The 22,744-nt window shown below is 50.1% G+C and overlaps 1 protein-coding gene across 2 annotated transcripts in view; it reads right to left on the bottom strand.

Annotated features, from left to right (window-relative positions):
- The window catches only part of CPAMD8 (C3 and PZP like alpha-2-macroglobulin domain containing 8), a 95,142-nt gene that overhangs the window by 10,740 nt on the left and 61,658 nt on the right, over positions 1-22,744 (bottom strand). For both annotated transcript variants that reach the window (XM_082383017.1, XM_082383018.1), the window contains exons 24-31: positions 17,926-18,224; positions 17,092-17,317; positions 15,284-15,460; positions 12,165-12,246; positions 5,317-5,473; positions 5,112-5,186; positions 1,597-1,762; positions 25-111 (exon numbers count right to left, since the gene is read on the bottom strand). In XM_082383017.1, the coding sequence (XP_082239143.1) occupies positions 25-111; positions 1,597-1,762; positions 5,112-5,186; positions 5,317-5,473; positions 12,165-12,246; positions 15,284-15,460; positions 17,092-17,317; positions 17,926-18,224 (1,269 nt within the window). The remainder of the gene's footprint in view (positions 1-24; positions 112-1,596; positions 1,763-5,111; positions 5,187-5,316; positions 5,474-12,164; positions 12,247-15,283; positions 15,461-17,091; positions 17,318-17,925; positions 18,225-22,744) is intronic.

Here is a 22,744-nt window from a genome sequence, read left to right as displayed (position 1 = left end):
CACCGCAGGTGGGGTGGCCAGTACCTGTCTGATAGACCCCGTCACTGAAGCTCAGGAACGCATCCTTGTCCACATCCCGGGAACCCGTCAGGCTCCAGTGGGTCACCCCATCTGTAAGGCCAGAACAGGTCAGGGGCCACAACCCCTCGTGGCACTCAGCCTGGCAACCCATGCTGAGTGTCAGCGCATGTGGTCTCAAGAAGAGACATCAGGCGGCTGGGCCCCAGGGGAAGAGGGTACCAGGGGAAGATGGCTGGGACAGGAAGGGTCTTGGGGCTACATCTCAGATCTGCAACTACAGCGACAAACCCAGCCCCTCCTGCACCATTGGCAGACATCACCAATCCCTGGCTGCTTTTCTGTACCCCGGCAGACATCACTAATCAATGGCCTCCCTCCTGGCTGGGGCCCTGAGGCTGGCCCCAGTCTACCCCACTTGGGGACCAGGAAGCCACTCCATACTTGCAAAGGCTCCAAAGATTCTGAGCTCATGTGTGGTATTAAAAGCCCTCAAACCATTGAAAAATCAGCCCTCCCTGCCTCAGATCTTGAGCAGTTAGTCCTAAATTGACACCGTCATCCAACTGGATGGTTTTAGAATTTCGCTTTTTAAGGTTTTTTTTTTTTTCTTCTTCCTCTCCTTAAGCAGTGAAAGCAATTCTTCAGGTGACATCTTAAGCAGAGAAGCTGGATGGAATCCCAGCGCAGCTCCTGGGAAAGCCCAGGGGTGGGGGGGAAGGAGACTGAGTTTGGGGACCTTCCGAGAAGTCACAGCTCAGTGACTGGGGCTCCCCAAACACAATGGGGAGTCATTTTGTAGATGGGGACACTGACACTCCAAGATGGAAAAGGCTTTCCGAGGCTCACCCAGTGGCGGGGGGCAGCGTGGGAGCCAGCTGCAGCCCTCCCCTGCCTCCCAGCACCCTGCCCAGTGATGGTTTCCAGGAAGCCTGGGGGATCCTCTACCGGGGATCTCTGAGCACTGTTTTCCCTGGTGGGGGCGGGGTGGCATCCCCACTTCATAGGGGAAGAAAATGATGCTCAAGCTCAAGCCACTTCATCAAATGAAGCCACTAGTAGATGCAATAATGAATGAGTAATAAATGAGTAAAAAAAACCGAGTGAGGGACTTCCCTGGTGGCCCAGTGGTTAAGAATCCGCCTGCCAATGCAGGGGACACGGGTTCGATCCCTGGTCCAGGAGGATCCCACATGCCGCGGAGCAACTAAGCCCGTGTGCCACAACTACTGAGCCTGTGCTCTAGAGCCCGCGAGCCACAACTACTGAGGTCCGTGCACCTAGAGCCCGTGCTCTGCAACAAGAGAAGCCACTGCAATGAGAAGCCCGCTCACCGTGACGAAGAGTAGCCCCCGCTCGCCACAAGTAGAGAAAACCGCATGCAGCAACGAAGACCCAAAGCAGCCAAAAATAAAATAAAATAATTTAAAAAATAAATTTATAAAAAAAAAAAACAACAACAGAGTGAGCAAAGGATGCCTCCTTAGTTCCATGCACGTGTTCATGAGCTGTTTACTGGGGCCCGCAGTGGGCTGGTCCCACACCGTGTCCGCTGGGGTGGCAGGCAGGGGCACCTACCCTGGGTGATGGCCAGGCTGCGGAGCTTTCGCAGAGCGGCGGGGGCTGCAGGGCTGCGGAGCAGGGTCAGCGCGTAGGCGGTCAGGGCACTGCTGTAGGGGTCCACAGCCAGGGGCGCGCCGGACTCCAGGAAGTGCCTGGCTTTGGCAATGGCACCCCTCTCCTCCTGCGGGGTGCAGCGGGGGGTGGGAATTGGAGCCCTGGGAGGCTGCTCTGCCTTCACCCCACCCACCACGCTCCCGAAGGTTCTCAGGAGATGCCTGGGGAAAGCACTGGATGGCTTGCAGCCCCTCACTTTGTATCCTTCTGGTGCCCCACTGCCTGCAGCCTCAGCTTTCAAAGCCCCATTCCCTTTCTTTTATGTTGGTGCCATGTTTTGCAAATGAAGTCTGAGCACGACAAATCAATTCAGAGACACTCTGGGGGAAGCAGGCAGACCCCTGGCCGCCCCGCCCCATCCCACTCTATCACTAGGCTGGCTTCTAAGACCCCCAGCTCAGGCCCACCTCATCCTCCAGGCCTTGCTTCAATTGTCACCTCCTCCAGGAAGCCCACCAACCCTCATCATGCCTGACCCACAGTGTGAGTGGCTGGAGGACAGAAACCAAGTCCATTGTCCAGTGATGGGCTTAGTTCAGAGAAGCTGCCCAATAATATAGGTTAAATGGAAAAAGGAGTGATTCAAAGCATTCGGGAATTTAGCAAATGAGCAATGGTGCTCCTGTGGGCACCGGTGGAGCCATGGAGTTAAGATAACTCTGCTTTGGTGATTGTTTAGATTGCAGAAAGAATGCTCTCCCAAAGCTTTCCATCTTTAGATCAGGATAAAGCATGGGAACCTCCCTTACGGCACGTTGTTAAGACGTACCATCTCCCTCCCGGGGCATGTATCAGGGACGACAGAGCAAATTAACTGGACCCCAAGCCTGAGCCACATAAGCCCAGAGCCTGGGGTGGGGGTGGCTGGACGCTTTTGCAGAGGTGGAACTGATGTCCTTATAAGAAGAGAGGATGAAGAGACACAGAAAATAGGCCGTGGAAAGACAGGCAGAGATTGGAGTGATGCAGTCACAAGCCAAGGAATGCTGGGAGTTCCCAGAAGCTGAAAGAGGCTAGGAAGCATCCTCCCCTAGACCTCCAGAGGAGCCATGGCCCTGCCCACACACTGACTTCAGACCTTGGCCTCCAGAACTGCGAGAGAGTAAACTCCCGTTGTTTAAAGCCACTGTTTGTGGTACGTTGTTACAAATGCCACAAGACAGGAGTCCAGGGGCCTTTATTCAGCCTAAGGCACAGGGGCCTTCACATTCTTAAGTTCAGGAAAAAACACTTGGTTCAGCTCTAGAAAAGTCTGATAAGGTCAGAATGACCTAAATGTCGATTTTACCTAAACAAAAAGCAGAACCAGAGGATGGAGGAGAGGCCCACCTTGGGAACGCCAAGGAGCCTGGGTTCCTCAGTCTCAGGTGCAGGCAGGGAGGAGGCACCCACGAGGCCTGCATCTGCGGAATCCCTTGGTCCCAGGCCAACCAAGTTGGTTGGTCTTCCTAGAGGCAGGGTGTATGAGTCTGCTGGGGCTGCGTAACAAAGTACCACAAATTGGGTGGCTTAAAAAAGTAGAAATTTCTTGTCTCGTGGATCTGGAGGCCAGAAGTCCAATATCAAGGTGTTAGCAGGGCTGGTTCCTTCTGAGGGCCATGAGGAAAGGATCTGTTCCAGGCCTCTCTCTTGGCTTGTAGCTAGCCATCTTCTCCCTTTATCTTCACATCATCTTCCCTCTGTGCTGGTCTCTGTGTCCTAATGTCCCCCTTTGCCAAGGATGCCAGTCATAGTGGATTAGTACCCACCCTAAAGGCTACATTTTAACGTGACTACCTCTTTAAAGGCCCTGTCTCTAAATACAATCACATTCTGAAGTCTTGGGGCTGTTATGTACCGAATGTCTGTGTCTCCCCGCACCCCCACAAATTTATATGTTAAAGCCCTAACCTCCAATATGATGGTGTTAGGAAGGGGTGCCTTTGGGAGGTGATTAGGTTTAGATGAGGCCAAGAGGGTGGAACCTCTATAATCAATGAGGCTGCTTATAAGAAGACAAAGAGACACCAGAGTGATCTCTCTCTCAATCTCTCCCCCAACCCCATCCCACCTCTCTCCATGGTCACGCGCCAAGAAAAGGCCACGTGAGGACACGGAAAGAAGATGGCTGTCTACAAGCCAGGAAGAGATCCCTCATTAAGAACTGAATCAGAGGGCTTCCCTGGTGGTGCAGTGGTTGGGAATCTGCCTGCTAATGCAGGGGACACGGGTTCGCGCCCTGGTCTGGGAAGATCCCACATGCCGTGGAGCAACTGGGCCCGCGAGCCACAACCACTGAGCCTGCGCGTCTGGAGCCTGTGCTCCGCAACGGGAGAGGCCGCGAGAGTGAGAGGTCCGCGCATCGCGATGAAGAGTGGCCCCCGCTTGCCACAACTGGAGAAAGCCCTTGCACAGAAACGAAGACCCAACACAGCCAAAAATTAATTAATTAATTAATTAATTAAAAAAAAAAAAAAAAAAGAACTGAATCAGAAAAAAAAAAAAAGAACTAAATCGACCAGAACCTTGACCTTGGACTTTCCAGTCTCTAGAACCATAAGAAATAAATGTCCGTTGTTGAAGTCCCCCAGTCTGTGGTATTTTGTGATGGCAGCCTGAGCTGACTAAGATGGGGGTTGGGATTTCAGGATATGAATTTTGGGGGCGACACAATTCAGCCCCTTAACACAGGGCAAGCAAGGGGCTCTCTGGGCAAAGCGTGTGGGATGTGGAGGGTCTTAGGTCACACCAAAGCCTAGACACAGTCAAATCGGGATTGTGAGGCTGAAAATTCTGAGAAGTGCCACAATTCACAATTCATCACCAGAGGATTTAGAATTGACACAGGTATTAGGAATGGTGGAATCCCTACCCCAGCGGCTGAGATCCATCTAAAGCTCTCACTGCCGGGGACATGCCACACCCATCTGGGACAGCCTCACAGAAGTGCCGATGGCCCTTGAGTTCCTTGGGACGTCTAAGCTCTGCTGGGTCTAGTACCGTCCCTGAAGGTTCTAGACTCTTCCCCGCAAAAGCATTCATGAGTCCAACATTTCGTACAGGGCTCCCTGAAGCCAGCCCGTGGGTCCCTGGCCAGGAACCTGATTGGGCCCAAAATGATTCTCCGAATGGGCCTGGGGGCTGTAGACAGTCCTGCGAGGGCTCGTACTCAGGATACAACCACCCCTACCCCACTCTCCCACACGCATGTCCCCCGTGATTACTGCTGGAATCTCTCACACCTCTGCTCAGGCCACAAGAAGTTGGATGTTCTGTGACCATTGAAAAGCATCAAAAAGTCTCATTAATGAGCAGAAGCGGGGCAGCAAGGAATAAATAGAAGCTGAAGATGGCCAGAAGATGCCCAACCTGGCCTGCAGGGGGAAACTGTCCGCTCGCTCCTCCAGCCCGGCATCTCCCGGGCCCCCTGCGCTTACCTCCGAGGCCAGGCCCATCTCCAGGAGCGCGGCCACCACGTAGGCTGTCAGCGGGACTGTGCCGTGGATCCCACCCTGTAAGAGGATTTGTAGGTTTCATCCCAAGCCTGAGGGGACAGTCCCCTGCCCCCACTGGGCCCAGACAACACCGGGGAGCAGCCAGGGCAAGGCCAAGACCCCAGGAGGAGGCTGGGAGGCTGCCAACCTGGATGTCCTTGTTCAGAATCCTGCCCACCGCCGGGAAGGAGCCGTCTGCCCGCTGCTGCTGGACAATCCAGCCCTTGGCGGCTGCCAGCTCCTGAGGGTCAATGAAGATAAAGCTGCGCGCCTGGGCGAAGGACTTCAGGACAAAGGCTGTGAGCCTGAAACAGGATGAGGTGGGGGCTGGGAGAGCCATGGGCTGGGGAGTTGCAAAACAGAGTCACCTCCCATGTGCCCCACCAGGGACTGTGGCACGCTCCCCACATCACCCAAGACTCTGCAAGACAGGAGGGTCCTGCCTGCCCTCGAAGGGCTGTTGTGAGCACTTGATGGAAGTGTGTGGGCACCCAGCAGGACCTGATGATGGAGCCCAGGCTCCCCGTTTGCTCCCTCCCCCCCACAGAAGCACCCGGGTCTGCTCCTTGCCTGGCACTCAAGGCCTTTTTGTGAGCTGGTCCAGTCCCCCCCACCCACCCCCACCCCCGCCATGTGCAGAAAACCTTCCTTGTTGCTCCTCCATAACCACTCCCCAAGAGATCCCAGGTCTTGCTGAGAGATCCCAGGAAAAACTGGCAACCATGTACACTGGACACTTGGGCTCCTCTATAGCCCTAGCCAGCCACAGCCATGGGCTTTCCAGTCCCCAGACCTGCAAATGGCTTTGGAATGGGCACATGAGGTGATGCTGGGAGCAGCTGCAGCCATTTTGCCACCACGAGGAGAGCAGCCGCTGTGCCGAGGATGGCCACAGGGACCAAGGGGAAGAACCAGGAACCCCAGTGGATTGTGGGGCTGCCAGACTGGCCAATCTTGGAGCCTCCCCAGCTCTATGGTGTGAGCAGATGTTCAGAATTGCTTTTTTAGCCAGTTTTCTTTTGTTTGCAGCTGAAAACATCCCACCAACCCACTAGCTTCAGTTACTCAGTTACCCAGGCCCTGGATGCACCATGCTCCTACCTCCCTTCTTTACAGGATGAAGTCTTACTTGTCTCTCAGTGTTCAACCCAGGGGTCTCTCCTCAGAGAAAGCCTCCCAGACACCTCCACTCTGTGATGGGCATGCTGCCTCTGGACCCCCAGGCCCTCCCTCTGTGTCATTGTTTTCTATCTGTATCTCTGCAGCCTGCCCCTTGTCCACCACATCCCCCCAGCCCAACTGTTGCTAGTGCACCCTGAATGGGAGACGATGAAGCTGGAGAATGAATGAATGAAAAAATGAATTCAGGAGAACCACCAGATGGAAACCAGGGAGCCAAGAGGGACAAACAGCAAAACTATCAGCAGGGGAAACACCCCAACTCAGGATGAAAGAGTAATCCATCCTTTTCAAAATCAAGTGGCTCCCCCAACTGACACGCATCAGGATGGCTACTATAAAACAAAAACCAGACAACACAGAAAACAACACGTGCTGATGAAGATGCAGAGAAATTGGAACCCTTGTGCGCTGCTGGTGGGAATGGACAATGGTACAGCCACTGTGAGAAAACAATATGGCAGTTCCTAAAAAAATTGAACACAGAATTATCATATGATCCAGCAATTCCACTTCTGGGTTTATACCCAAAAGAAATGAAAGCAGAGTCTTAAAGAGCTATCTGTGCACCCATATTTGTAGCAGCATTATTCACAATGGCCAAACTATGGAAGCAACCCAGTGTCCACTGACAGATGAATGGACAAGCAAAATGCGGTATTGAGGTAGGATGTAGATGGGCCCCTGGGCTGAGTGGCTGGTGTTTGTCAAGCTGAGTAAATTGAAGCTTGTTTCCCCCTGATATTTCAACAGAAAAGTTAATGGCAGGAGCAGAGGAGAGCTGAGCTCTGCTGGAGTAAAAAGATAAGATGACCACATCTTTCATTCTTGAGGTCAAGGAGACCTCCCCAGCTGCCCATGCACAAAAAAGCTCCTTTGGGGATCAAAAAGGGAGGGAACACTAGCCCATAATTTCTGTTCTGTCAATCTCCCAGAGACACCCCCCCCCACACTGGAATACATTTTGGCTAAAAGATGCATGCGCATATCAGGCAGGGCCCTGGGTCAGGTCAGATGTGGAAAACCAAGAAAGATGATTGGTGAGAGGAAAACAAAAACCCGGAAAAACTGCCCCCATATAAGTGATTTAAATCATCTCGCTGGTGTACTCCTCATTAGGGAGGATGCCCGCACTCTTCTCTGGGTGTGTATTTCTGCTTTACAAAGTCTCTTTGTGGAATTCTTTCTCTAAAGACGACAAGGACCAAGGTCCTCTCACCTGCCGACACCAGTATAGCCATACAATGGAATATCATTCAGCCTTGAAAAGGAAAGAAACTCTGCAAAGTGCTATAACATGGACGAACACTGAGGACATTAGGCTGAGTGGAATAAGCCAATCACAAAAGACACTGTATGATTCCACTTCTATGAGGCACTTAAGAGTAGTCCGAATCATAGAGACAGAGAGTAGGATGGTGGTTGCCAGGGGCTGGGGGGAGGGGGGAATGGGGAGTTAGCATTTAATAAGTATAGAGTTTCAGATTTACAAGATGAAAAGAGTTATGGTGATGGACGGTGGTGATGGCTGCTCAACAGTATGAATGTACTTAATACCACTGAACTGTATACTTAAAAATAGTTAAGACAGTAAATTTTCTGTTATGTGTATTTTAAAACAGTTTAAAAAAAGAAAAAGAAAGAAATCAAGTGGCTCCAAGCTCTGTTTCTGTGAATCACCAAAACCTGAAATATTAACCTTACAATGTACCCCAAACCCAGGAGTCAGCTTGTCCTGGCCACTCTCCTTCCAAGATACCTCAAATCCATCCTCTTCCTTCTACCCCCATGGCTCCTGTGTCAGCCAGGCCACCCCATGGCTCCCACTGCTTCCACCAGCCCAGCCCTGCCCCATCACCTACTCTGTATGCAGCAGCCAGAGGGAAATTCCAAACACTGGGGGGCCAAGATGGAACTTAGTTGCCCCTGTGCTGGGAACTGTGGAATTTCCACATTCTGCTACACTGTTCTCTTTATTTTTCCATCTTAAAACACAAACAGGGATAAACAAACTGTGGTACATCCATACAACTGAATATTATTCAGCAACAAAAAGAGCTAACAAGCCACGATATGAGCTAACAAGCCACGATATGACCCGGAGGAAATTTAAATGCATATTACAGAGTGAAAGGAGAAATCTGAAAAGGCTGCATACTGTATGATTCCAACTCTATGACATTCTGGAAAAGGCAAAACTATAGAGACAGTAAAAGTATCAGTGGTTGCCAGGGGCTGGGGGGAGGGAGAGACAAATGTGCACAGCACAGGGGATTTTTAGGGCAGTGAAACTATTCTGTATGATACCTTAATTGTCCAAACCCATACACTATGCAACACAAAGAGTGAACCCTAAACTATGGACCTCAGTTAATAATAATGTAGCAATACTGGTCCATCATTTGTAACAAATGTACATCACTAATGCAGGACAGCAGGGGAAACTCTGTGTGTAGGGGAGAGGGGGTGTATGGGAACTCATTTCTACCTACTTAATTTTTCTATGAAACTAAAACTGTTCTACAAAAATAAACTCTATTAATTAAACACACACAGCCCAGCATGACTCAGATTACAGCCATGCTTTGTTCTAAGCCCTCCGGCTCCATCTGTAATAAAATCCAAACTCCTCCCCCTGCTCAGTCTGGCCCTGCCACCCTCTCCTCCCTCATGTTGGACCACTCTCCTCCTCATCTGTGCTGCTCCAGCCATACTGGTCTCCTTCTGTGGCTCAAACTCGTCAAGCTCAGTTCTGCCTCAGGGCCTTTGCACAGGCTGTTACCTCTGCCTGAAATCTTCTCCCTTGGATTTTCATACAGCTCCTCTCTCATCTTCTTCAGGTGACCTCCTCAGGGGCACCTTTCCTGACCACCCCATGTAACTGTGTGCCTCATCATACCCTACCCCCTTAGCATGCTTCATAGATATGAGAAATTATATAGGTGATGTAGTAGCTTTAAAATATATCCACAAATGCCTTGCTTCTTTTCCTTTCAAGCAGTAGAACCCAATTCCCCCCTTCTTGAGTATAGGCTGTACATAGTGACTTGCTTCTACAGAACTTAATGTGGTGGGGACTTCTTGGTGGCGCAGTGGTTAAGAATCCGCCTGCCAATGCAGGGGACACAGGTTCAAGCCCTGGTCCGGGAAGATCCCACATGCTGTGGAGCAACTAAGCCCATGCACCACAACTACTGAGCCTGCTCTCTAGAGCCTGCGAGCGATAACTACTGAGCCTACGTGCCACAACCACTGAAGACTGCGCACCTAGAGCCCATGCTCTGCAACAAGAAAAGCCACCACAGTGAGAAGCCCCCACACCACAACGAAGAGAGTAGCCCCCCGCTTGCTGCAACTAGAGAAAGCCCACACACAACAATGAAGACACAATACAGCCATAAATAAATAAATAAATAATTTTTTTTAAAAAAGTAGAATGTGGTGGAGGTGACAGTATGACTTGGGAAACCAGATGATAAAAGGCATGTGGCATCCTCCTTGTTTTCTCTCTTGGAGTTTTTATTCAAAGGGAAGTCAGCTGCCATGTTGTAAGGACACTCAAGCAGCCCTATGGGATAGTCTTCAGTGAGGAACTGAGGCCTCCTGCCAATAGCCATGTGAGAGAACCAACTTGGAAACAAATGCTCCAGCCCCATTCAAGCTTTCAGATGATGGCAGCCCCAGCCAACACCCTGACTGCAACCTTGGGAGAGATCCTGAGCCAGCAGTGCTAGCTAAGCTGCTCCTGAATTCCTGACCCACAGAACTGTGACTAAATGTTTGTTTTAAATGGTTGTGTTTGGGGGTAACTTGTTACACAGCAGTAGATAACCATTACATCTTGTACAGGGTCTCTCTCTCTTGGGCAATGAGCTCCTGGAGGCAGGGACCATGTGTTTCTTGTTCCCTCAGGAGTAAGAAAAGAGCCTGACACATAGTAGACACTTGAATAAACAAACAAATGGGGCTTCCCTGGTGGCGCAGTGGTTGAGAGTCTGCCTGCCAGTGCAGGGGACACGGGTTCGGGCCCTTGTCTGGGAGGGTCCCACATGCCGCGGAGCGACTGGGCCCATGAGCCACAATTACTGAGCCTGCGCGTCTGGAGCCTGTGCTCCGCAACAGGAGAGGCCGCGATAGTGAGAGGCCCGCACACCGCGATGAAGAGCGGCCCCCACTTGCCGCAACTGGAGAAAGCCCTCGCACAGAAACGAAGACCCAACACAGCCATAAATAAATAAATAAAAATTAAAAACAAACAAACAAATGAATTAATGAATGAACATTGGATGCACCAGAACCTATCTATAACAGATCCTGAGTTTTAAGGAAGTTGAGGAAGCTGGACTGGATCCTGGACTCCCTGGCCAAATATTTAGGGAGCTGCTAACAGGGTATCCATCCCAGTGGGTACCTGGCACCGTAATGAGCACGCCTGCACCCTTATCCTATTGCCTCCCAGATCCCAGTCCAGAGAGGGATGTGTGGTGAGGAAACAGGTTCAGAGAAGTTGAGCATCTGGTCTAAGGCTGCCACAGTTCACACGAGACAGAGCCTGGGTTTGCCCAGCCCCAGGGTGGGTGCTGTTGCCACTGTCCTGTGCATCCTGCAGTTTTGTCCTACAGGGAGGTTTCACAAGGCCAAGGGGGAGAGGCAAGCTGCTGGGTGTCACATTTCCATGACCACAGTAGAACTGGTCTTTTCTTGCTCACTCTGTGTGTGTGTGTTTGTGTGTGTGTGTGTGTGAACTGTGGGAGGACATACAAAGGTCACAGCTCACTATTTCTGACTGGTGGAGGCCTCTGGGAGCTGCCAGGACTTGGCCAGCTTTCAGAGAGTGACTCAGTGGCTTTGGCCAACCCCACAGCGGGTGGGGGCCTCTGCTTGCTAGTGCGTGACTGTGGCCTTGCCTCATGGGCTGTCAGCAAGGCAGGGCCCTGGGACCAGAACTGGGTCAGACGATTGGCTTCTGGGGACTGGGGGACTGAGCAGGTCATCAAGGCAGGGCCCCTCGGGAGCCAAGCGAGTGACACTGCACCACAGTGTGGGCTCAGCCAGCCGTGTTCCTGTTCCCCCGGCCCCTGGCACTGACGCTGGGCAGTGGACACTGTCGATTTAAGGACTGGATACTTTCCATGCCCATAGCTGCTGCAGGCGCCATCAGGGTGTTGCTCTGAGAAGGAGGCCCCACTAGGGACAGAAAGTTCGGGGTGCCCCACTTCCTCAGTAAGCCCCAAAGTGGACGAGGCAAATCCCTGATGATGCCAAGAACTGCTGTGGCCCAAAGATCCCAGGGAATAAGACCCAGGTGCACCCAGGCCCTCCCTGCTCTGGTTGACCCTGAAAGCCAGAGGGAGCCGCTCGCAAGGGAAACCGGACCCCAGGACGTGCCTCCAGAACCCCACAACCCAGCTTTGAGGCAGTGGTCTGGCCTCTCCAGGCCCATCCCCTCCTGCTCAGGGTCACCCCATTCCTGGGTCCAGTGGGCTCTGAGGAGGACCAGAGCGCCAGGACCCATCCTTCAGGGGCCACAGGGCAGGGGTTCAGTTCCTGGGCGCTGTGGCAACAACAGCAGAAGGAGTAATAGTAACTGTCACCGCCGCCAGCTCCACCATGCACAGGCCAGGCAGAACCCGCCCCCCAACAATCCAGACCTCTAAACCCCAGGGGCTAGGACCATGGCCATCTCCATTTCCCACGCAGGCTCCTCAGCACCCTGGGGATCAGGCCCCAGGGGTCCTGGCTACGCTGTGCTGGACATGAGGCTGTGGCTTCAAGTGGAAGAACCTCAGTAGCCGTGCCTGGGGAGTGAGGACTCACCACATACTCCCCGACTTGTCCCGCTCCCCGAAAGCACTATAGGAGCCATCTTGGTGCTTGTAGGTCAACTGTCTCTGGTAGCCTGTGGGGCAAGAAGAGGGGACAGCACCCTAGTGAATGGTTGGCCAGCCAACGTCTTACCCCAGGGCCCTGAAACGATGCCACACCCACATCGGGGGGCCCTTGAAACTGCCCCATGCCCACAGCTGGGGTCCTTGAAACTGCCCCACGCCCACAACTGGGGTCCTTGAAACTGCCCCACACCCACAGCTTGGGGGATTGAAACCTCTACTTTATTCTTCTTTTGTTTCCTGATATCGCCCCTTTGTGACTCCTGGTCACACACCGGCCCCTCAGTCATACCTGGGGCAGGGGGCAGTCAGTGAAATGCACCATCTCCAGGCGCCCCGGAGCTTGGTTTGCTCAGAGCACAGAGTGGCCAGAGCAAGGGAGCAAGGAGGGATGAGAGGGAGGGAGGTCAGGTGGGTTACTGGGGCCTCCAAGGCTGGGCTGGGCGGTTGGTCTTATTGTGAGGGCAGCAGGGGGCATGAGTGGAAGGGGTGAGGGGAGCAGGGGAGGGGTGTGAGGGGACAAATGTAGTGGGTGGATTGTAGGGTCCGGAGAGGAAGCAGAGAAACTGGGCAGGTGGGGACTGTCTAGGCGAGCACGACCATGGGCTTGGAGCCGGTGGTGGGGACAGGCAGGGAGGGGTTCTGCGGTATAGGCAGAGCTGCCTTAGCTGAATAAGATGTGAAGGAAAAAAAGAAGGATGCCGAGGGCGTCAAGGTTTGCAGCCTGAAAGGCAGGAAGGACGGAGCTGTGCCCATGGAGGTGGGGAAAGAGGCAGGAGGAGCTCTGAACTGGGTGGACAGTGTCCCCCCGCCAAATTAATGTCCACCTGGAACCTCAAAATGTGACCTTATCGGGAGTGAGGTTCTTTGCAGATGGAATTATGCTCCTGGATTAGGCTGGACCCTAAATCCAATGACTGGTGTCCTTCTCAGAGGAAAGAAAGGGAAACACACAGATATAAAAGGGCTTGTGAAGACGGAGGCAGAGAGCGTGGTGATGTGTCCATGAGCCAAAGACCACCTGGAGTCACCAGAATTCCACCAGGACAGAGGCCTGGGACAGATGCTCCCTCGGAGCCTCCAGACGGAATGAGGGCCTGAGCCCAGGTGAGTCCACTGAGGTACGCCTGGCCCTGGGAGGCCAGGGCCCACCCACCTCCAAGACCCTCACAGCGCATCAACCTGAGCCCCCCATCCCCACGGTGGACCAAGCAGACCTGGGGTTCTGAGCAGTCTGCGGTCAGCCGTCACGAAGCCAAACCTTCAGCCCATGGCAACCCCTGAGTTCTCTTTTCATCTGAGAGTTGTACGTTCTTCATAGTAAGTTTTTTCATTTTCTCATCCACAGGGACAGATGGTTCTAGATCATCAGGACTGCCCTTGGAGCACAGTAACTGAGGGAACCGTAACAGGCCAGGAGGCAGGGACCCCAGACTCGCCTTAGGAATCGAGAGGTTCATATGCCTCAGTTTCCCCATCTGATAGGGGCCAGCATCGTCTGAGTCCGGCACCCGCAGGTCCTTTTCGGTGGTAGAAATTTCCAAGGTTGTGCCCGTGGGTTCTCATCTCCCTCTGGCTGGGTCTAGTGCCCTGGCTGCGCCTCGTGCCCCAATCCAGGGGAGCCTGCGGTCTGAGAAGCCCCCGCCACTTGCCCCTGTGAGGTCTTGGGCACCTCTTCACTCCCAGGGGCCTCACTTTGCTCATCTGGGAAATGAGGACCATCAGTGTGGAGGCTGCCGGGAGGGCAACTCAGGGCAGCGTGGATGGAGCGGCACGTGCCTGGCACAAGATGGATGCCACCTTCAGAGCTGGGTCCAGCCCCCTCCATGCTCTCCTTTCACTTCAGCTCCAGCCCAAGGCTAGAGGCGGAGCCCAGGAGGCCCCAGGACCTGGGGATCAACTGACAACTCCCTTGTTACACAGGTAGGAAACCAAGTTACTGAGAAAAGCAGGCCCTACCCGAGGACACAGAGTGGGAATCCATGACAGAAGTGAGACCCCACCTCCAGCCTCCCCCCACCCTTCCTCCTACCTGTGGGGCCTAGATGTGCAGAGTGGGTGAGACAGGGCACTCAGAGGCCCTGTCCGCCCCCCCCCCCACCTCCGCCCCCTCCGCCATAAGGCTGTTCCCTACTCTAAGGACCTGAGTCATGGCAATCGAAGATGTTCAGTGCTGTGTTATTTATTTCTGAAGTTCAATGCTGCTTTGTTTATTTCTGAAGAAGTTCAGTGCTGGGGGTTTATTTCTGAAGACGTTCAGTGCTGCATTATTTAGAAAAAAAAATAAAACTGGAAATAACCCCAGTATGTCCAAGAGGAGAGTTCAGTATGTTGTGCTCCATAAATGCACGTGATGAACAAATAGCGTAGCCTCCAAAGGGATTATGAACTGAACACATCCTGAGACCCAGCGGTTTCACCCCACAGAAATTTGGACGTGTTGTCACCAAGTACACTAAGAGGGTGATTAACGGCAGCACCATTCTAAAAGCCCTGAGTTGGAAGCTGCTCCAAAGCCCATCAACAGACACACTGACTATGGTCTCCCCACACAGCAATGGAGGTGAACAGACCACAGGTCCCCACAGCCCAGTGGACGAATCTTATGCACGCAGTGTGGAGTTGGGGGTGGAGGGCACGCCATAGGATGCCATGTTATGAGACACCAAGAGTGGCAAAGCTAATCTTTGCTCCTGGAGGGCAGAGGAGTAAACCCAGAGCCAGCAAGACAGGGAGGTTATAGGGATTTTTTTTCCTTTCCAGATGTTTTTTATAATGCTATTATATTGCTCTGGTTGTTCAAAATATCTACATTTTTAAAAGATGCTATTCCTCTCCCCATGGCTGATTACCAGCATTCAGAGGCTTTTCCTAACAGGTGCAGACACCAGGTTCCTATTAACAGGGACCCCATCAGGCCACCCAGAGTGGCCTCTTTCCCTTCTTCTCCATCCGCCGCACCTGGCATGTGAGGTGTGGCATGTGACCCAGCATGGTCAAGGCTACCTGCAGCCCCACCCCCTCCACCCAGGCAGTGCCGCCCAGTACCTTGTACCAGGTAATCAGTGGTCTCCCTTTCCACCTCAGGGCTGAGCTGTCGGGTTTTCTGGAGATACTTCAGGACAAAGACGTTGGGTGCAAAGTGGATCATGTTTTGCTCTCCGCAGCCAAAGGGCAGGCGCAGGTGGTTGCTGAGATGGTTCAGAGTTGGCCCCATGACATCTCCTGGTGGGAAGAAAAAGAAGGATGGGCTGGGGACTGGCCTCACCCAGTGCCCTGGCTGTCCTACAGACAGCTTTCCTTAGAAAGAGCCCACTTGTGGCCTAACACCAGCAACCCATCCTCTGATTGCCAGTGCTGCCTTCTGAAACTGGGCTGCACCCTTGCCCACTCAGCCTGCTTGGTCTCCTGGCTTTGGTGAACACCCGCTGGCCCTTTCCTACATACCTCCCTCTGTGTTCTTTAGTTTTAACTCGGGTGTTCTTTCTCTACCTTTTCATTATGTTAAATGCTCTTTCCTTTCTGGCTTTTTAAACAGGTGCAATTAAGGCTATACATTTCCCTCTTAGTACAATTTTGGCTGCATCCCACAGACGTTAAGATGTCAATCCAGCCATGCGATTCCATTCTAAATATTTTTTCTAACTTCCAATATGAAATGTGATTTTCTCTCTAACCATGAGTATTTAGATTTTTTATAAGACTCTTCCTACATGTGTGGTATTGTTGGTGTGTTTTTAAAAGTTCTTTTTTTCTCTTATTTCTGACCTATTGTGTTCTCATCCCTTCAGTACTGTCTTCCTCTCCCTGGCCTCTATGCCCCAAACATTGCTGATGGGCCCTCCGGAATCCCCACTGTCCCCTGATTGCACCTCCCTTCCTTCCTCGGCCTTTCCTCCTGCCCCACTGAGGCTGCCACTGCTCTTGCAGCCTCCTCTTGTGGCAGGGCCTACCTGGTTACTTTCTCATCACCCTATTCTGGGTTTTCCAGCTTCTTCTCCAATCTTCCATCCCACTGTGCTGATGACACTCACTGGCACACAGGTCCCTGCCTTCACCTCCTCTCCATTGCTGTCCATCTGCCTTCTCCCCTACATCCCTCACCTCCATCTGGGCCACTCATCCCCAAGGCCACATTTGACTTGATCTCATGCTTCAGAAATCATAAACTCCAACATCCTCTGATCTGGTCACAACCACCACCCTGCCCAGGCCCCAGGGCTTCCATCCTCTGATGTCAGAGAGACCCAAGACCCCCTCCTTCAGGTCTGTCTGCCTCCTCCTGGCATCTCACCCTCACCTCACCCTTCCAATTCCCAGCACTAGATGGATCACACAGTCCCCACTTTCCACTCCCATGCCTGGGCTATGGGAGACCATCCACAGCCCAAGAGATCCCCGGCCACAGCCTCTTACCCCTGCTCAGTAAATGCTCTAAGCATTTGAAATGGTCCTGCCTGCTCAGCTGGATACCCAGGACCCCCGCCCTCCACCCCATACCTGGCTAACTTCACCTGGCCTTTCAGCCTTCTTGTATATCACCCCAGACCCACTGCCCTCACGGAGTTCACCACCCACCCTCCCGGTCGCCCCACACAGGGCAAGGACCTGCCTTCTCGGCCAGACTAGGAAGCTCTGAAGGTCAGGTTTGAGGTCATCTCTGAGTCTGGCCCCAGCGCCCAGCATGGAGAAGGCACTAGAAGCTGCTTGTCAGGTGAGTGGGTGTGTGGCTGGAGGCCCCGGGGCACAGGTCCCCAGCAAAGCCTGGTATGAGACTGAGCCCAGAGTAAACACTCGTCCCTTGGCCTGGGTTCTTGCTCCTGTCCTCCCCAAATCAGGTTGCAGGGCAGACGCACCTATGATGGAGGCGGCTGCACGCTCGGACCCAGGGATGGCGCTGTGCGGGACCCCCAGGGTGAAGGCTTCACTGTAGCTCTCATCTACTTCCACCTTCCTCCAGATGCGGAACTCGCCCACAGAACCCCAGCCAGTGGAGAAACCGATGAACTGGACCTCTGGTGGCTTGGGGAGGGTCCAGGCCATGATGACAGAGTCATTGGATGGCTCTGGACCATGGCCAACCTGGAAAAAGAGGCCAAGGCTGCTGGGTGCTGGCAAGAAGCATGAAGCTGTGCTCAGACATGGTCAGAGGCCTTGGCCACGCTCATAGGTTGGGGCGGGGTTCTCAAGGGGTCAGAGATGAGAGAAACTAGAGACCACACTGTTCATTAAACACCCAACAGAGACACAAGTGTGGCATCTGCAGGTTCCAAAGTCGCTGGGCTCCCTGGAACCTCTGGATCTTAGCATATGCCTGGCAAACTCCTCTATTTGTACTTCAAAACCCCACTTGGCTATATCCCTCCTCTAGGAAGCTGTGTCAGCTGCTTCTTTGCTATGTCTCCTTTGCTTGGCCCAGAAAGAGTCCACAGTCCCCATTTTACCTGTTCTATCCACTTTCTTTCTCCCAGACCACCCACCACCCTTCAGCTCCCAGATCCCTGGGCACTTCCTCTGCCACAGCTCTCACCACCTGTTTTTTGTAAGTAACTCCAGGCAGACTATGAGCAACTTGAGAGCTGCCTTGTGTTTCCCCTCTCTCCTCCCCACCCCTATCACATGTATCAGGAAGCAACAATGCCAGAGGACCAGGAAGTTCCCGTGCCCACCCCAGGGAAGCCCAGCCATGCCTGGATGAGCCCGTTGTGCCAGCTGATCCAGAATGTTCTGAATTCATCCCAGGAGAGGATCTTGGCTGTGTGTGTGCTGGCCATGGGCTCGCCCATCTTGCTGGTGGAGATCCAGGACCTGGTGTTCTGGTGCCCTCCCAGAACGATCTCGATCATGCCCGCCGTGTCCTGGGGTCCTGGGGACAAGGCCACGCGGGCATCGTTGTGGGCTCGCACAGCCACGTCAAAATGGGTGAGGCGCAGCGGCCGCTGCACATACTGGAACTCGTACTTGTTGGGTGTGGAGATGTGGACTCTCTCTGGATGGAGGGAAGGAGAAGGGGTGTTGAGGGGGCACCGAAGCATCCTGCCCCCACCCCCCCACCCATGCCCAGAGCTGAGCATCGGGACCTCAGGGGGCCAGCCTCACTGTGGCTCCCCATGAAGCTGCGGGAAGCATGGTGGAACAGAGCTGGCTTAATGACCGTTTTGTCAATAGCACACAAAAGATGAAAAGCTCACAGAGATAAGTCCTACAGAAGACGTGCAAGACCCATAAGCTGGGAACTGCAAAATGCTGCTGAAACTAAAGACACAAATCAATGGAGAGCTAGACCGTGTTCGTGGGTCAGAAGATAATACTGCAAAGATGTTAATTATTCCCCAAACTGATTTATAGATTCGATCCAATCCCAATCAAAATCTCAGCAGAGTCTTCTGAAGAAACTGCCAAGCTGATTCCAGAATTTATATGGAAACTCAAAGGATCTAGAAGAGCCAAAACAACTTTGATAAACAAGAACCAAGTTTACTCACACCCTCTGACACTGAGACGTACTCTAAAGCTAGAGCAATCGCAAGAGTGTAGCACTGTTGTCAACGTAGACAAATGCTCGATGGAACAGAACAGGGAGTCCAGAAATGGACCCACACATGTATAAGCAACTGATTTTCAACAAAGGTGCAAAAGCAATTCAATAGCAAAAGTCTTTTCAACAAATGATGCCAGGACAACTGGGCCTCCAGATGCAGAAAAAGGAACACTTATCCATACCTTGCATGGGCTTCAGGAAGTAACTCGAAACGGATCATAGCCATTTTATAAACGTAAAACCTGAAACTATAATACTTTGAGAAGAAAATGTGGGGTTGGGCAAAGATTTCTTAGATAAAACAACAAAAAATAATCCATAAAAGGAAAAAGTGATAAGCTGGGCTTCGTTAAAATGAAAAACTTCTGTTCTTTAAAAGACACTATTAAGAGAATGAAAAGGGCTTCCCTGGTGGCGCAGTGGTTGAGAATCCGCCTGCCAATGCGGGGGACACGGGTTCGAGCCCTGGTCTGGGAAGATCCCACGTGCCGCGGAGCGACTGGGCCCATGAGCCACAACTGCTGAGCCTGCGCGTCTGGAGCCTGTGCTCCGCAACAAGAGAGGCCACGACAGTGAGAGACCCGTGCACCGCGGATGAAGAGTGGCCCCCGCTCGCCGCAACTAGAGAAAGCCCTCGCACAGAAACGAAGACCCAACACAGTCATAAATAAATAAATTTATAAAAAAAAAAATTTAAAAAAAAGAGAATGAAAAGACAAGCCACAGACTGGGAGAAATACCTTTGCAAAGCATTTATCTGATAAAAGACTTGTATCCAGAACACATTTTTTAAATCTCTCAAAACTCAATGTAAATAAAGAACTCAATTTTATTTTATTTTATTTCACTTTGGCTGCACCATGCAGCTTGTGAGATCTTAGTTCCCCAACCAGGGATTGAACCCAGACTATGGCAGTGAAAGCACTGAATCCCAACCACTGGACCACCAGGGAACTCCCAACAACTCAATTTTAAAAAGGTTAAAAGACACTTCACAAAAAAAGATATACTAATAGCAGATAAGCATATGAAAAGACGCTTACCGCCATTAGTCATGATGGAAATGCAAATTAAAACCACAATGACATACCACTAGACACCTATTAGAATGGCTAAAATTAAACAGACAATACTAAGTATTGGTAAGAATGGGGCAGAACTGGCTTATCCAGTGCTGGTGGGAATGCAAAATAGTACTACCACTTTGGGAAACAATTGACAGTTTCTTAAAAAGTTAAACACATACCTACTACATGAGTTAGCTATTCCACTCCTAGACATTGACTCAAGAGAAAGGAAAACACATCACCCATACAAAGACTTGTGCATGAATGTTCATAGCAGCTTTATATGAAATAGCCCCAAATGAGAAATAACTTGAATGTCCAAAGAGTGAATGGATAAACTAAGTGTGACACATCCATCCAATGGACTCCTACTCAGCCTTAAAATGACTGAATTATTGATACACACAGTATGGTTGAATCTCAAAATTATTATGCTGAGTGAAAGAGGCCAGACAAAAAGAGAACATTCCATATGATTCCATTTATGTAAAATTCTAGAAAGTGCAAAGTAATCTATAGAGAAAGAAAGCAGATCACTAGTTCCCTAGTGACAAGAGTGGACAGGGTGAGGGATTCCAAAGGGATATGACTTTAGGGTTAATGGAAATCTTCATTATCTTAATTGTGGTGATGGCTTCACAGATGTACACACATGTCAACATTTATCAAACTACCCTTAAAATATGTCCAATTTATTGTATGTCAAGTATACCTCAATAAACATGTTAAAATGTTACTGACCTTACTTTGAATACAAATATATTCAGCCTAGTGTTGATTATGATATAAGAAGTACAAACAATATATAAATGTCCAGTAATGTTTCAAAATGTTCCATAATGATCAAATTTTGGAGCAGTCATTTGATGGAGCATACTGAATCTGTTTTGAAATGCTGTTTATAACGACTTTACAATAACAAGGAAAAGTTCTCAGGATGTGTTAAGTGAGAAAGGCAAGATATAAAATTACATAGCTCATGAGTCACAACTATGCTAAAACAAACAATAATCAATCCTATGAAAGTGAATACAACAAAATGTCAAAACAGGTCATCTTTGGGTATGAACCAGAGGAGACAGTTTCTGTCTTTCTCTCTTTCTAAATTTTCTCTAATACACAGGTATTGCTTTTTCCTTTCCCAATTTTTAAAATTATGGTAAAATACACACAATGTAAAATTTGCCATCTTAACCATCTTTAAGTGTACAGTTCAGTGGCATTAAATACATTCACATTGTGCTAACATCACCACCATCCACCTCAAGAACTCTTTTCATCTTGTAAAACTGAAGCTCTATACTCGTTAAACAATAAACTCCCATTTTCCCCTCCCCCCAGCCCCTGGCAACCACCACTCGACTTTCTGACCCTATGATTTTGACTACTCTAGGGAGCTCATATAAGTGGAATCATATGGTATTTGTACACATGCATTGCTTTTTTAAAACGTTTTTAATTTAAATTTTACTGAGATAATTATAGATTTATATGTGACTCTAAGAAATAACACACAGAAATCTGTGTACTCTTGACCCAGTTTCCCCAGTGGTAACATCTCACAAAATTCTAGTATAGTATCACTACCAGGATATTGGCACTGTTACAATCCTCATTCAGATTTCTCCAATTTTATTTTATGGGAGAAAAATAAATATTGCCATTTTATCATCACACCCACACCCTTTCTCCTTGCCCTAACAACCAATAATATGACAACCATCTCTAAAATTTTGTCATTTCGAAAATGTCATATAAACAGAATATTTTATGTACCCTTTTAGGATTTTTTTTTTTTTTTTTTTTTTTTTTTTTACTTAATCCACTTCATCCAAGTTGCTGCATGTTATAAATAGTTTCTTCCTTTTTACTCTGGATAGTATTCTAAGATATGGATGGACCACAATTTTTTAACCATTCACCCACTGAAGGACATCTAGACTGTTTTCAGTTTGAGGCTATTGCAGATAAAGCTGATATGAACAGTTGTATACAGGTTTTTGTGTGAACATAAGTCTTCATTTCTCTGGGATAAATGCCTAAGAGTGTAGTTACTGGTGGGTATGCTGACGGCATGCTGTCTTTTAAGAAACCACCAATCTGTTTTAAGAAACCACCAGCAGCGACTGTACCACTTTACATTCCCACCAGCAACGTGTGAGAGATCCAGTGTCTCCACATCCAGGCCATCTTTTGGTGCTATCTCTACTTTTTATTTAGTCATTCTGGTAGGTGTGTACTGATAACTCACTGCATTTCAATGTGCATTTCTCTAATGGTTAACAATATTGAGCACCTTTTCATGTGTTTATTTGCCATCTGTACATCTTCTTCAGTGAACTGTTTATTTGTTTTGCCCATTTTCTAATTGGTTGTTTGTTTTATTTACTGTTAAATTTTGAGAGCTCTTTATATATTCTAGATCCTAGTCCTTTGTCAGATCTGAGTTTGGAAATATTTTCTTCCAGTCAGTAACTTGAATTTCCCCCCATTAACAGCATCTTTCACAGAGCAAACATTTTTCATTTTGATGAGGTCTATTTATCAATGTTTCCTTTTGTCGTTCATACTCTTGGTGGTATGTCTAAGAATTCTTTACCTAGCCCTAGATCCCAAATATTCTTCCCATATTTTTTTTTCTAAAAGCTGTACAGTTTTACATGTAAGTTAGTGCTCCGTTTTGAGTTAATTCTTGTATAAGGTATGATCTTTCAGTCGAATTTCATGTTTTTGCCAATGGATGTCCAATTGCTCTAGCATCATTTGTTGAGAAGGTTCTCCATCCTCCATTGAATTGCTTGTGCACCATTGTCAAAACTCATTTGAGCACATATGTGATGTATTGCTATTTACTGAAAAAAGGGAGGGGGGATGTTAAAAAGAAGCCTGTGTCCAGAGTGT

The sequence above is a fragment of the Balaenoptera borealis genome (genome assembly GCF_965194805.1).
Source record: "Balaenoptera borealis genome assembly, chromosome: 2".
Lineage (NCBI taxonomy): Eukaryota > Metazoa > Chordata > Mammalia > Artiodactyla > Balaenopteridae > Balaenoptera > Balaenoptera borealis.
The sequence above is the reverse complement of the archived record's forward strand: the minus strand, read 5'-3'. Positions and strand labels throughout refer to the sequence as shown.